This window comes from Marmota flaviventris, chromosome 17, assembly GCF_047511675.1.
Source record: "Marmota flaviventris isolate mMarFla1 chromosome 17, mMarFla1.hap1, whole genome shotgun sequence".
Taxonomy (NCBI): domain Eukaryota; kingdom Metazoa; phylum Chordata; class Mammalia; order Rodentia; family Sciuridae; genus Marmota; species Marmota flaviventris.
In genome coordinates, this window is record NC_092514.1 from 13,300,082 (window position 1) to 13,315,020 (window position 14,939).

Sequence of the window (14,939 nt, forward strand, 5' to 3'; positions counted from 1 at the left end):
CTCCCCCGAGGCCTCAGTCTCCCAGTCTCCTCGGGTCTTGGCGAGGCCTCCTTGCGTTCGGGTTGGAGGCTTGCACAACCTCCAAGTTGCGGTCGCAGCGCTCTGGGCGGACGTTGACCTTGACTCTGGGAGAGGTTCCGGACCCGGGAAGGTCCCAGTTGGGCTCGGCCTCACAGAGAGGTGGTACTAGGGCATCGGAGTTCTCGGGCTTCTGCTTCTGGCCGCAATTTCCTCATCAGTTGACTGTTTCCTAAAGTTGTTGCCAGAAGCAAATGCACGTGTAGCTCTCCGCATACAGCAGGCACTCAGTGCTCGTGGCAGGTTATCGTTGTCGCCGCTTAGTGTCAACACTTTCTCCTCTGCTTATTTACTGGTTTGCTTCGTGTTCTGTAAAAAGCAGCGTCCCTCCTGGTCCATGCTGTTTATGGCTTTCGAATCCGCACACAGTAAGTGCCCAGTATGTGAGCCACAGCTGTTCTACGCACAGCTGTCCTTCACAGGGCGTTGAGGGGGGTGGTGGCGTCTCACATCCCGGTTTTACAGGAGAGAAAACAGACCTGGGGGAAGAAAAGCCCACAGAAGCTCTCACGGAGCAGTGGGCAGGGGTTGGCGCTTTCGCCACACTGTGTGCCCCGCGGCCCAATAGGTAATAACGAGGTGGGAGAATGTGGGTCTTTAGGCGAGGTGCGGTCTGTCTGCCCGGGAGGACCGTCACACACACAACCACCCCGTGGTGGGCTCGGAATGCTGCTCTGCATCTTTAAATCCGGACTTCGCTGGAGAGTCCCGTCCCTGAGGGAGCGTGGCTGGCCAGTCATTGGCTGAGCCGCGCAGTATTTTGGAACGTGCGCGCTGCAGTCCGGGGCTCCGATTGGAGGGAAGGCCTGCTCGTCTGCGTGCCTCCGGGGTCAGCGGCCGCCTCGGGGCCTCTGCGTTCGGTTCCCGGGTCCTCCACCTTCCATTCTCAGGCAGGTCTGGCCATCAGGGCCCTGCGAACCCGCTGTGTCCTCCGGTGGGTGCGCTGACTCCGAGACGCAGGTACCCCCCCGAGCGTAATGGGGCGGTCCCTGGGGTCCTCCAGCTTCGGGCGTGGCGCGCGTCCTAAACACTGAACGGGGGCGTGGCCCGCGGTCACGGCTAGGGAGGGAGGGAGGACTTTGGGCCCCAAGGTCTGAGTTCGAGCTCTGCCCTTCCCGTTTTTGGGTGCAGCACTTGGTTTCCAGGACCTCAGCGACCTCACTTTTGAATGGGGCCATAACAGGCCCAACTGTGGGCAGCTACGTGACCTGCTCAGCCCTGGCCCAGGACTGGAGGGTTTGGCCAACCCGGAGGACTGGCGGCATCCAGGGCCTGGCTGCACAGAGTGGGTTATTTTTAACTCCCCGCGCCCTCCCCTACTTCCCCGAATTGGAAGGCTTCCGGCAGGGGCCTGTGCGACCCTGCAGTCTGAGTCCCAGTTTAGATAAGTGTTGGAGTTAAAATGCTTTTACAGTTTGCAGAGTGAATTACTGGTCCTGCTGTGGGTGGCAGTGTTGATTCCCATGGCTTGAATGGGGAAATAGAAACGGGCTGTGGGGTCGTGGTGGGTCACCTGGTTACCCTGTGACCTCACCGGGCCCCAGAGCTGGGTCTTATTTATAGTGTGGGGTAAGTGGGCAGGTGTCCAGGGCTGAGTCACACAGTGCTTCAGGCTTCAGCCATTCCAGGCATCTTGTCACCTGGCAGCTGGGCCACAAGCACCCAAAGTCCATCAGGGAGGTCAGAAGTCCTTGGTGCCCCAGTAGGCTGTGACCTCATGACTTGGTGGACTGGTCCTTGAGAGAGTTCTACTTCTGCTTCTCAAGTGCCTGGCCCTACCTGATCACACACTTCAGAGCTGCTCACTTCCGGCTGCTCACTTCACCGCTGCCTGTGCCAGTTCACTGGTAAGCAAACAGGCCCTGGCTCACCTTCTCTACTGCTTGGTCCCTCCACCTGCAACACTGTCCCAAGTCCCAGAGAATCCTCTCTCCCAGGGCACTATGGCTCCCTTGTGGGCTTGACACTGTTACCCCAAAGCACTTGCCCCTCTATTTGGGATCTGTGTCTCTTTCTTACTGCCTAAGGGTGGATCCTTCAGACCTGACTTGCACGTACCCATCCACAGGTGGCTCCAGCCTCAACTGCCCCATGCCTCTCTTGCAGGCAGATCATGGCAGAGTTCTCCCAGAAGCGGGGAAAGCATCGTGGCGACGAGGCCCTGGGCAGCGCTGTGGACTTCCTCCTGGCCAATGCCCGCCTGGTGCTGGGTGTGGGCGGGGCTGCTGTGCTGGGCATTGCTACCCTGGCAGTGAAGCGGGTAAGGCCTGGCTGGGTGGGACTACCTGAGACTTCCAGAGGAGGATGACAGGGCTGGGGTCACACAGTGCTTCAGGCCCCAGGAGGGGCAGTGGCACTCCCTAAGGCTGACATTGGAATCCAGGGCAACCCCAAGCTTTGCCATGACTCCCTAGACTTCTGCTTTGTGTCACTCTGCCTACAGCTCATTGACAGGGCCACTAGCCCTAGGGATGAAGATGATGCTAAGGGGGACAGCTGGAAGGAACTAAACCTGCTCAAGGCCACACCGCACCAACAGCCCCGGCCTCCACCTGCTTCCCTCAGCCAGCCTGTGTCGCTCCCAGCCCCCTTGCCCTCTGCCCCAGGTGAGCTGCATGCACCCCTTCCCTTCTGATGTGGGTGAATTTCCCTTTGGTGGTCACCTTTGGGAGATGCAGCCCAGGCTGTTCCCCTGAGTGACTTTGCAGTCCTATGCAAATTCCTGTTCCTTTCTAGGCTATGGCTTCTGATGTTTAATGGGGATCTTAGTTTTGTGGGTCTTTTTTTTTTGTTGTTGTTGTTTTGTGTTATGTTTTGCGATGCTGGAGATCAAACCTGGGTCCTTGCACTTGGTAGGCAAATACACACCACTGAATGACTCCCTGATCATACCGTTGTAGATTTTTTTTGGGGGGGGGGGGTACTTGACCACTGAGCCACATCCCCTCCCCTATTTTATATTCTATTTAGAGACAGGGTCTCACTGAGTTGCTCAGCACCTCGCTTTTGCTGAGGCTGGCTTTGAACTCTTGATCCTCCTGCTTGGCATCAAGTTTTTTGTCCTCATTCCTTCCTGAGTATGCTACCATGCTACTGTGATGTGGGGAGCCTCAGATGAGGAAACCGAGGCTCAAGAGGGGCAGGACCTGTCTTCCTCACTCTGCATGGAGTTTTTTTTAGCTGTAGGGCCAGGGTGTTGGGATTCTGGGCCAGGGCAACTTTGTCATCGAGTATTCACAGTCTTGAGGACCTAGACCTGGTACTTTCTCAGGTGGCCATTACAGGTGAGGAACAAGGCCCAGGGCTGTCACACAGCCAATAATGAGGTAGAATTCTTTTAACTTATTGTGGCGGGGTTCTTACATGTTCCCCTGGTCCCTTCACTCTGCAGAAGGTCCCACAGATACTGAGCTTCAGAAGCCACCTCAACTCGGCTCCCCAGTACCACTGTGTCTGACGTTCCAGGAGAAGTTGCTGGCATTTGAGCGGGAACATGTGGTTATCCCAGCAGCTCATGTGGCTTTGGCCAAACAGCTGGCCGGTGACATTGCCCTGGAGCTACAGGCCTACTTGCGGAACAAGTTCCCGGAACTGCCCTTTGGGCCACTTGTGCCTGGTGGTCCGCTCTATGATGGGCTGCAGGCAGGGGCTGCTGAACATGTGCGCCTGCTGACACCACTGCTGCTGGAGCCGGGCCTGTGGCTTCTGGTACCTGGCGTGGACACTGTGGCCAGGGACCCTCGCTGCTGGGCAGTGCGCAGGACTCAGCTTGAGTTTCACCCCCGCGGGAGCAGCCCCTGGGACCGCTTCCTGGTAGGTGGCTACCTCTCCTCCCGTGTCCTGCTGGAGTTGCTCCGCAAGGCCCTGGTTGCCTCCGTCAACTGGCCAGCCATTGGTAGCCTGCTCGGATGCCTGATCCGGCCCAGTGTGGCCTCGGAGGAGCTGCTGCTGGAGGTGCAGCATGAGCGCCTGGAGCTCACTGTGGCTGTGCTTGTGGCAGTCACGGGGGCCCATTCTGACAACCACCTCCTCCTGGCCTGGCCCCTGGAGGGCCTGGCTGGGAATCTTTGGCTTCAGGACCTGTATCCAGCAGAGGCTGCCAGGTTGCAGGCCCTGGATGATCAGGATACTGGCACTCGCCGGAGGCTGCTGCTGCTACTGTGTGGTGTGTGCCGTGGCCATCCAGCCCTGGGGCAACTGGGCCGGAGCCACCTGACCCAGGTGGTTCTTCGTCTGGGGGAAGAGGAAGTGGACTGGGCCGAGGAGGCCCTGGGGGAGCGCTTTCTGCAGGCCCTGGAGTTGCTCATCAGCAGCCTGGAGCAGGCCAGCCTGCCCTGCCACTTCAACCCCAGCGTGAACCTCTTAGGTAGTTTGCGGGAGGAGGAGATTGATAGCATTGGTTATGCACTCTACAGTGGTCTACAGGTACCTGAGGGGCTGCTTTAGATGGGTGGGGACCGGGCAGCCAGCATGTTTTCTGATATTGGTGATCTGTACCCATCTCACTCCCAGGAAATTGCTGGTTTTTTTTTTTGTTTGTTTGTTTGCTTTTAGCCAGAACACAGGAGAGTACACTACCTAGGCCCACAGGATGGGCATATGCCTGGGCTATGGTCCCTGGGATCACTGAGCCCAGAGAGCTTAGGTAACTGTCACCTGAGTGTGACTGGGCTGCAACCACTCACTTAGGTGTCCCTCAGACCTTTGGGGTGACCTAGGACCTTGGGGTCAGACCATATCACCAGCAGCAAATCCACTGAGAATGTGTCTTCTCCATCCCAACCAGTTCCATTTTTCTGCCAAGACAGAAATTTAGTACTTTTTTCAGGCGCCCGTGCCAGGCATCCTGGAGGCATCTAAGTATCATGTGTTTGTTTCCTCCCTGGGTGCTGGAGTACCTGGTATTCCAGAGGCCAGCGTTTTGTTTTTATTTTTTGGTACCAGGAATTGAATCCAGAGGCGCTTAACCACTGAGCCACATCCCCAGCCCTTTTTATTTTTTGACACAGGGTCTTGCTAAGTTGCTTAAGGCCCTGATAAGTTACTGAGGCTGGCTTTGAACTTGGGGTTCTCCTGCCTCAGCCTTCCCAGCTGTGGGATGACAGGCATGCACTACTGAACCTGGGTAGAGGCCAGCCTTTGGCTCTTGAAGGTTGGTGTTTTCCTGCTGTCTTCTGTTTTTTTTTTTTGTTGTTGTTGTTGAATTCTCCAGCTCTAGAGTGAGATGCTGCCCATTTGATACCCTCCAGCTAGGTGAGTTTTCTCCTAAGGCAGTAGAGGCCCAAGGCCAAGGTTGTGCCTCAATAGCTGCTCCTGGGCGCCACTGGAAAGCAGAGGACACGCCCTTCCCAGAGGCCCATGTGCTGACTTGGCCTCTTCAGTGTGCCAAAATGAACTCTCAGCGGATTCTGACCTTGTAGCCTGGCCAAGGTAGTAGGGGCTGGAAGAGGGAAACTGCCTCCCCTCCCAGGCGCCCCTCCTGTCTTTGGTATCCTTTGGGCTGAAGCAAACCTCTGCCTTGAAGAAAGTGAGCAAGAATAAAAGGAAAAAATTCTCATATGTGTGCGATCCTTGCTGGGAAAGGGGTCTAGCACTTTCATGGGTGGCTGTTCAGATCTCTTAAGTCTGGTGGCTTATCCTGGCAGCTTGGCAAGAGGACTTGAAATCAACTTGGAGGTGAAAGAATTTGTTTTCAAAAGTAGTGTCTTGCTGGGCATGGCGGTGTACACCTTACTGTAGGATTACTGGGTAGTGATTGGGAGGCTAAGGCAGGAGGATCACAAGTTCAAGGCCAACCTCAGAACCCAGTGATACCCTATCTCATCAAAAATAAAAAAGGGCTGATGATGTGGCTCAGTGGTTAAGCACCCCTGGGTTAAATCCCCAGTACCAAAAAAAAAAAAAAAAAAGTGTTTTAGTCCTTTTTGGTTGCAATAACAAACTATCGTAGACTGTATAGATGGTTTATGAATAACAGAAATCTATTTCTCATTTTGGAGGCTGGAAAACCTGAGATCAGAACACCACAGATTTTTGTGTGTAGTGAGGGCCCATATCCTGGTTCACAGATATCACCTTCTAGATGTGTCTTCACATGGCAGAAAGATGAGATAGCTTTAAGGTCTCTATAAGGACATTAAGTCCAATCACATTGCTGTTCCCTCATGACCTAGTCACCTCCCAAAGGCCCCACTAATGCCATCACATCCCAGGGAGGATTTCAGGATACAAGTTGCCACCACATATTCAGCCCATATGGGTCCTGTGGAGGGAGAATACTCAGTGTGCCTTGGTGCTCAGTCTTGCTTTTTAATAGGAACCAACTAGTCAGGGCTCATTTCTTCCCCTAAGGCTGAGCTGCTGAGCCCTCTGGTGTTCCTCTGCTTTCCTGGATCAGTGGGGCTGCTGCATGCCCATCAGTCTTGAGAGAACTGTTTGCTCCACCTCCCTTGCCTTTCCTGAAGTCCCCAAAATGTGGGGTCAAGCAGCTGTCAAGCCAGGCATCTCAGTGTCCCTCAGGAGCTAACGTGAGGCTTGGTTCCTCTGTTACCAGATGACAAATGAGGCCTGGACACTTTCCTTCAGATGCCAGTCACATCCTGATGTCCTTCCTGTGAAGTTCTATTTCCTGTGGAGAGCCTCCCCTTCCAGCTGTGACATGGGATGGTGTAGGACATAGGATGGTAGTGTCTGCCTCTGGGTGGTGGGAGACTGCCTCAGCCGAGGTTTATTCAAGTTGCTTGGTTTGGGAGCTGCACTCTAGTCTTGAGCAGTTTCACTGGTGGTGGAGGGTTAGCAAGGAAGCAGCTTGAGGGCAGAGCCTATGCCCCCATCCTCTCCTCTATGATCTACTTCCTGGGCAGCTGTGAGGACTAGCTGAGATGGGCAGTGCTCATCTTCTACCTGACACAAGGTAAACTGCCCCAGCAGGGGAGCTTGTTGGGCCTTGCGGGGTTTCCTTCTTTCCACTAATGTCACTAAACTGAAGCAGAGAGCCTTCCCAGCTGCCTGGTGAGTTCACTGGGTCATAAGATCACCCTGGGCTCTGGAGAAGGCTAGAGGGAGCTGTCTGTGAAGTGAGCTCAGTTAATTTGTTTACTTGGTTCATTTATTTATAAATAATGGGGATTGAACCCAGGTGCTCTACCACTGAGCTATACTTCAGCCCTTTTCATTTTCAGAGGGATCTCACTAAGCCGCCCAGGCTGACCTCAAACTCGTGATCCTCCTGCCTCAATCCCACAAGGACAGAGCCCTCATGATCCCATCACTTCCCAAATGCCCCATGTCTCAACATCACTGCATTGGGGGCCAGGCCTTCAACACGTGAACCTTTGGGGAACATACCAAAGGCTAAACCAGGGATTTTATTTTTTGCAGTACCAGGGATGGAACCCAAAGTCTTGTGCATGCCACCTAAGCACTTTACCACTGAATCACACCCCAGTCTTTTAAAAATTTTGAGCTGTGTCCATTTTCTTCTCCTTGATCTTTGTTATATAAAATGCATACCTGTAATCCCAACTACCCAGAAGGCTAAGGCAGAAGGATCGCAAGTTCAAGGCCAACGTTGGCAATTTAGCAAGACCCTGTCTTAAAATAAAAAAGGCTGGCTGGGGTCGGGGTATGGGGTGAGAAGGGGGGTGATTTAGAGGTGTCCAAACAGGCCTTGCTTTCAACCCAGCTTTCACCTGGAGACTTAGCTGGCCTTGAGCTTGTCTCTGAGATTTGTTGCCCCCCAAGCCTGAAGGAGCTCCAGGGCAGATGTGCATCTTCTCCAGGAAGGGGTGCCAGCCTGGGAGTCAAGAGGGAGCTGCACCACACTTTTTACCTGTTTATTTGTAAAACAAGACCTTCAGGGTGGGGATACAGCTCAGTTGTAGAGCGCTTTCCTAGTGTGCATGAATCCCTAGGTTTGATTCCCAGTACCCACTCTGCCAAATAAAAAACAACAAAAAACAAACACAGGAGCCTTCAGACTGGTACATGTTTGTACCATTTCCATTTTTTTGACTATACTTTTCCTTTGTAATCTGAAAAATGCAGACAAAAAAATTAATTTGTTGAGGAAGCTAAGGCCCAGCATGTACTGAATGGCAACACTCAGGACTTTGGTGACCTACTGTAGATCCTCTCTGCACTGCTCATCTGGAGAGAACAAGAGCCCAGTTAGCAGGAAGGCCAGAAACACAGACTCCCTGGCTTGCACGGATTTTGGAAGGAACTTTTCAGGTCTAGTGCACGCGAGATGGAACACCACCTCCTAGCATAGACACTGGCGTCTGAGGTAAGGGTGGGTGCAGTCTGCCCCTGATATGAATGGCTAACAGGAAGTGGTGAGCAAGATTCTAGTCCAGGAAACCTGGCTGCTAAACAGTACAGTACAGTAGAACCTGAGCATTTGAATTTGGCTACAACAGACATGAGAGGAATGGCAGGTGAATTTACTGCAGAGGACAGTATGGTCTTTACCTGGCAAAGTTACAGGCCCCAGTCCTGCTGGGCACCACTTATTTTTAATTCCAGCTGCTCCAAGATCAGTGCATACCAGGGATAGGTAATTGCTTTGATCACTACACTTGTGGGGTTTGTTTGCCCTTATTTTCTCAGCTGTCTGTGGGGTGGGTCACCAAAGGCTGTGTATAGAGTCAGGCTTCCTCTTCTCCAGGAGATGGCAGGAAACCAATCATGTAAGCTGTTGGAGCTCTGAGATGGAGACATGAGGTCAGAGACTAAGTTTTAAGGCAATATCAGCTGCTTGGCAGGGGGAAGGGACTTAACCTGTGGGAGCCAAGATTTCCCTCCATAAAGGGACAGAAGAAGCTGCCCAGTAGAAAAATGGGAGGTTGAAACCACTGTGTGTGAAACCCTTCCTGGCTATTGCCATCAGGAAGGGTTTCACACACAGTGATTTCAACCTCCCACATTTCTGCTGCCTCACTTTTCTTGGTGGGGCCCAGTGAGGAGGTCATTTTCTTCTCCTTGATCTTTGTTATATAAAATGCAAATAGGAAATAATGTTCAGTACAAGTATAAGAATATTTCAAACAGAAAAAAGAATCTTTCAATCCTCCTGGAGGGGAAGGGGACAGGACAAGTTTCTGGTTGCACTGAAGACTGCTACTCTGAGCGTGCCACTGAGACATGGAAACTCCTTAACAGGATTTATTGTTAAGTTTTCACTGTGATTGGGCCCAACTGTAATACTCCACCAAAGAACCTCATGTTGAACAAGAACACCCCATCACAGATGAGAGGAGCCAGGATCTGAGTAGACAAATAGGGCTGGAGGCATAGCTCAGCAGAACATTTTTTGCCCGGCATGTGAAAGGCCCCAGCCACCCAATGTGGTAAAGGACTTATAAGGAATTATCTTGACAAGATTACACGGTTACGATCTTGGTCATAACCATCATTTTGCGTACCAAATGACCTTGGCATTCATCTCAAACCCTATGGGACACAGTTACTGAGTGTGGCATACTGGCCACTGATACTGGGATTGTTTCTTAATTGATGGTGGATATGTTGTTTTTGAAAAACCCAGGTATATAATGTCCCCTGCTTCTTTCTGCTTTGGGGTTTTGCTGCTGCCATATATCCTGCTTTTTTCCTAAGTTCCTAATAAATTATACTTTGTGCAAGCCTGGATTTGTCAGCCTTTGTCTGTGGTCTTTCAGCACCTTCTGCTTTTGGTGGCTGGTTCTCATACACTGGGTTTTTCCAAAACAGGACCTTCTAGTATTTCTCCAAAGGGGAAAAATGGGGATGTAGCTTGGTGGTAGAATGCTTGCCTAGCATGTATAAAATTCTGGGTTCTACTTCCAGTACTATACAAAAACAAAAATTCTCCAAAGAATATATACAATGGCCAGTAAACACATGGAAGGATGGTCAATTCCACTGGCGAAATGCAAATCGTAAGTGCAATAAGATGCCACTTCATACCCCCATCTCAATGTTGTTATTATTTTTTGTTCCAGGGATTGAACTCAGAGGTGCTTAACTACTGAGCCACATCCCCAGCTTATTATTTATTTTGAGACAGGGTCTCACTAAGTTGCTGAGGGTGGCTTTGAACTTGTGATCTTCCTGCCTCAACCTCCAGAGCCACTGGGATTAGAGGTATGTGCCACTGTGCCCAGCTCAATAAATTTTTTTGAATATTACTGTGTCTAACTTACAAACTTTATTGTAGCTATGTATTCATATGAAAAAACAAAGTATAGGGCTGGGTTTGTAACTCAGAGGTATAGCACCTGCCTAACATATACAAGACCATGGGTTCCATCCCCAATACCACAAAAGTGAAACCCAAATAGCTGGGCTGGGGCTATAGCTCAGTTGGTAGAGTGCGTGTCTCACATGCACAAGGCCCTGGGTTTAATCCGCAGCACCACAAAAAAACAACAACAAAAAATTCCACATAGTATATGTATATAAGATTTGGTACTACTCAAACTTTCAGTCCCCTTATCCATGAGGACTAATATAGTCAACCATAAAAAAAAAGGTACTGATCCATGTTACAATATGGATAAACCACAAAACATTATGCCAAGTGAAAGAAGTCAGATGCAGGTCATACTTATTACTCTATTTATATGGAACATTAGAATTGGTAAACCCACAGAGATAATCAGTAAGGTGGGTGGTTGCCAGAGTCTGGGGTAGAAAAAATAACCACAAACACAGGCCACAACCCATACCTACAGGCTGAGATGCTCTAGAAAACAAGGTCAGAAACCTGCATTTGTAGAAACCCTTGACCCTAATGCCCAGCCAGGGTGCAAAGCCAGAAGTCCCAAGTCCTGAGAAGAATATCAGTTTCTTCACTGACTGGGTAACTCACACCCCATTTCTGCTTCTCTTCTAAACTATACCCAGAGCCAAGCCAGGCATGGTGGCACACACCTGTAATCCCAGTGGCTTGGGAGGCTGAGGCCTTAAGCAACTGAGACCCTGTCTCTAAATAAAATACAAAAAGGGCTGGAGATGTGGCTCAGTGGTTAAGCAACCCTGGGTTCAATCCCTGGTACAAAAAGACAAAGTCAGAGCCAATTTGGCTATGTATCATTCATGAGTGTTTGTGGTGGCCAACAAGGAATAAGGCCATTCCTGGCAAGTGTGGAAAATGGAAAATTAGTGCTCTGAATCTTGGGTTGGTACCTCTGCTCCAAGGGACAAAGTTCGGGGGGGGGGGGGGGGCAGAAGTTGGGGTCAGTTCTTACCACATAGTGGTAGGGAGGAAAGGCTGGGCTGGTTGATGGCCACCAGGGGCAGTGGCAGGTGGAGAGCTGTTTCTGGCACCGGATGGTGCTTGTGCTGTCACTCTTAGGACTGTTACCAGATACTCTGCTGTACTGTCAGCAGTCAGAGTAAGTGGGGTTGAATTCTTTATTAAGGCACATGAGCCATGGTATCCTGAATTCTAGGTGAAGCAGAAATGAAGCTTCTGGAGAAATAATGGTAGTAGGAGGGCCACTTCCTGGCATTACAACCTCCTTTCTGGAATGGCTGCAGACAGAAGCCCTGTCCAATTGGCCAGGGCTCGAGTCAGGAGTGCAGCTCCTCACTCAGGCAAAGGCAGCTCTGCAGCACAGTAAGCCATAGTGGGGAACACACAGATGTCATCGGTTATGTCCTCTGCTGCCAGCTTCGCCACCCTTTGCTAGCAGTGACAGTTCTTGGGGGTCCTGGGACAGCTGCCTGACTTCTTCACAATGGCTGTGTGCATTCCTGAGTTCTGGGTAGAGGCCTATGGTCTAGCAGAGCCAGTCTTCTTGAGTGGTCTGACCTTTTGCTTCTTCACATAAAACCCAATTCTAAAACCCATCACTCCTGTTTCAAGGACTGTGAACAGTTAACTATTCTAGTTAACCTGGTCCCTAGTCTGAGAAAGTTGCTCTCTTACCCTGTCCTGCCCTCATCTGTTCTGAGGACAGAAAGGCCGGGTGTGTCCTGGCTGATGGCAAAGACTGCATTTCCGGGGTCTCTTTGCCGTGGACCCTGTGTCTGAGGAGCCAGCTCGGGGTCTTCTGCTCCTAGCTTCTGATCCCTGCGTTCTTCCTCTGCCTCTTGGCCAGGGTAGTGCTGCAAAAGTCCCTGTGGGAAGAGTTAATGGAAGGCTGTATTTAGAACAGACACTCTGAAGTGGCAAGAAATAGAGAGCAAGCATTGGGTTGGGGTTATCCCAATTTTTACATAGGTACACTCCATGGGTCAGACTCCCCATGCTCTATGAAGAACAGCTCCATAATGTTAAGATATGACATTATCGGGCTGGGGCTGTAGCTCAGTAGTACAGCGTTTGCCTAGCATGTGTGAGCCCCTGGGTTCGATCCTCAGCACCACATAAAGATAGATACATAAAGGTACTGTGTCCATCTACAACTGAAAAATATTAAGAAAAAAAAAAAAGATATGATGTTGCTTTACATTTCCTGATACCTCTCTCTAGAACCCTAAATTCAGAAGCTGGGGTATAGCTCCCTGGTAAAACACTTGCCTTGCCTATCTAAAGCCCTGGGTTCCAACCTAGCACTGTGGTGGAGTGGGGGGAGTGCTCACTGTTCTAATAAGAGGGCACGAGTGTCACTTTCGTTAGGCCCTTTTTACAGAGACAGAAACCCAGGCAAACAATGGGAAAGGAGCCTATGACCAGCAGCCTACTCCCTACCTTACCTGCAGGTCAGATGTCACTTTCTGTGGCCCTGCCCAAGTCTGAAATGTGTGCAAGGCCATCTCTTCGTAGTTACTTCAATATGAGTTTGGAAATAGGATGGCTGTCTCCAAGCCCCTCAAACGCCAGTTGTGAGTGACTCCAAGTCCTCTGCTTTTTACCCTGCCTCCTGGATTCTTCCTGATATGGTGACATGATAGTCTGAATTCAATTCCACTCCTTTATCAACCAGGAACTCTATGAAAGTAGACCTGGGCCATCTTATAAAGGAACCTGTGGTGGAGTGGCTTAGTCATTGTGGATTTGGAAACCAGATCTGTACAACTCCAAAGCTCCCATTTGGCCTTTGGGTCATTCTCAGATAGATAATTAAGAGTGGCAGTTACTATTCGAAATGCCCTCACATACACCATCCACTATGATCCAATACCTGGGCGTCAGATCTCATGATACCCATTTTCTGGGATGCTGGTATAAGCTGCATGATCCTGGGTAGGTTCCCAGACATCACCAGGGTTAATATGCTCATCTGAAGAAATGAGGCTGATGCTAATGATCTTGCTATAAGGAGAATGGGCTTACATTCCTATCTTGGGCTGTTACAGTGTGAAGTGAAAAAAACTACTTTATTGGTCTGGGCCTCACTTTCCTCATTGGTCAAACTGACATCATAATGTTTGCTGCTGAAACTGAAAGAGGCCTCCTGCAGAAAGTATATTCACCACAGTGCCGGGCACAGTGAGCTATCCAATTTGAGCTACCTTTAATTTGGAATGCAGACTGTGGTTCATCACCTTGCTGCAAGTGATGGGGCAAGGTAGCTGGGCACCCCCTATGGATCCCGCCACTACACTGCCCTGATTCTTCTGTCTCTGAAGTGGAGACCACTGTGGAAACCCAAGCAGAAACCTGCATGCCTTACCTGCCTCCCCTGGGGCCACATTCTCATCAGTCCACTGAAAGAAGCCACATTGCTGTTCTCTTGGCTTGGCACATGTATGGAACTGGCGTCCTTTGTTGGGTCCATCCTTTTGCACAGTCCGTGTGACAGCAGGCTGGTTGCATAGGCAGGATGTGTTGCCATTGCCGCCACTGCCAGTGTCACTGCCACTGCCACTGCCGGGTCTGCTGAACCCACCCAGTGAGCCTGGTGGGCGTCCCAGTGAGCTGCCTGGGGGCCTTGAACTAGAGGTAGGAGCCTCTCCTTCTCCAACATGGCTGCTGTCAGCCCACAGGAAGAAGTTGCAGCTGTTGCTGCTGCATTTATAGAACTGCCGGCCTCGATTGGGGCCCTCCTTTCGGACAGTGAGCAGCACAGCTTCTTGGCCGCAGTTGCAGGTAATGGAGTTGTTTTCACCTGTTGCTGCAGGTGGTGGGAGAGTCTGGATTAGAGCCTTTGAGGTTATAGTCTGTCTGCTGGCAGGAGGCTGCGGCTGGCTGTGCTGGCTGGCGTCCATCCTGTTCAGGGACTGGCTTGCCTGCAGGTAGCCAGAGGGCTGGCTGGCAGGCTGGCTAGCTCTGGGGGGCCCCCGTGAAAATCTCAGGCCCATGATCTCCTTTAGGGTTTCATCACATCCACCAATACAGCCAACAAACTCAAGGGGCATGGTTGGGGGAAGACTGCCACGCTTGAACTTTAACTTCAACCTATTGATGCCAGAGATGAGAAAAAAACATTGATACCCAGGTGCTAGCATCTTCCCCTTGATCCACAGAGGGTACTCTGGCCACAGGCCTTCTATCACCACCTCTCATGCCCCCAGAAGCCCATGGAAGGCACAAGTCACCTTCAGTCTTCACAGGAGTGCAGAGTGGGAAATAGTGCAGATGAAACCAAAGACCCTCAGTTAATCATCAAGTGTAAAGACACCTCTGAAAGGTTCCATTTCTCTACACCAGTGGTTCTCAAAGTATGGTTCCAGGGCCCCTAAGGGTTTACCATTTCAAGGTGAGGTGAAACAATAATAATGCTAAGAAGTTGTGTATAATTTGCTCCCATTCTTCCATGTGTGCCCACTAAGGTTTTTCAGATGTGACAACACATGCAATAATTTAACTGTGGCTGTTGTGGCAGAGATGGGAATCTAGTCTTGCAAAAATGCAAAGAATTCTCTTCATTAGTATTATTATTCCATTTCTGCTTTGGAAAGGAGGTATTTTATCCTAAAATCACTTTTAA

At 50.8% G+C, this 14,939-nt stretch overlaps 2 protein-coding genes across 12 annotated transcripts in view; one reads left to right on the top strand and one right to left on the bottom strand.

The window, feature by feature from the left end:
- Positions 1 to 17: 17 nt before the first annotated feature.
- On the top strand, positions 18 to 5,635 carry Mief2 (mitochondrial elongation factor 2). 10 transcript variants are annotated; one of them, XM_027921488.3, is made up of 5 exons: positions 18 to 1,038; positions 1,210 to 1,925; positions 2,185 to 2,338; positions 2,522 to 2,684; positions 3,470 to 5,635. In XM_027921488.3, exons 3-5 carry the CDS (start codon positions 2,192 to 2,194, stop codon positions 4,522 to 4,524), a joined length of 1,365 nt encoding a protein of 454 aa, XP_027777289.2. In that variant the 5' UTR covers positions 18 to 1,038; positions 1,210 to 1,925; positions 2,185 to 2,191; the 3' UTR covers positions 4,525 to 5,635. The 10 variants fall into 10 exon arrangements, with proteins under 10 accessions (XP_027777289.2, XP_027777290.2, XP_027777292.2 ...); XM_027921489.3 differs by having other exon boundaries at positions 1,782 to 1,925; XM_027921491.3 differs by having other exon boundaries at positions 1,845 to 1,925.
- Positions 5,636 to 6,036: 401 nt separating this feature from the next.
- The window catches only part of Top3a (DNA topoisomerase III alpha), a 34,508-nt gene continuing 25,605 nt past the window's right edge, over positions 6,037 to 14,939 (bottom strand). The window contains exons 18-20 of one of the 2 annotated variants that reach the window (XM_027921453.2): positions 13,683 to 14,407; positions 11,993 to 12,183; positions 6,037 to 8,784 (exon numbers count right to left, since the gene is read on the bottom strand). In XM_027921453.2, the coding sequence (XP_027777254.1) occupies positions 12,005 to 12,183; positions 13,683 to 14,407 (904 nt within the window). In that variant the 3' untranslated portion in view covers positions 6,037 to 8,784; positions 11,993 to 12,004. Of the gene's footprint in view, positions 12,184 to 13,682; positions 14,408 to 14,939 lie in introns of both variants that reach the window. The other variant, XM_027921452.2, reaches the window with a different exon arrangement.

Excerpts from the sequence above, each read along its gene's own strand:
- Mief2 (XM_027921488.3), top strand. The coding sequence starts at position 2,192 with ATGGCAGAGTTCTCCCAGAAGCGGGGAAAGCATCGTGGCGACGAGGCC. Across the intron at positions 2,339-2,521 it reads CTACCCTGGCAGTGAAGCGG|CTCATTGACAGGGCCACTAG; the intron begins GTAAGGCCTGGC and ends CTCTGCCTACAG. Across the intron at positions 2,685-3,469 it reads CCCCTTGCCCTCTGCCCCAG|AAGGTCCCACAGATACTGAG; the intron begins GTGAGCTGCATG and ends TTCACTCTGCAG.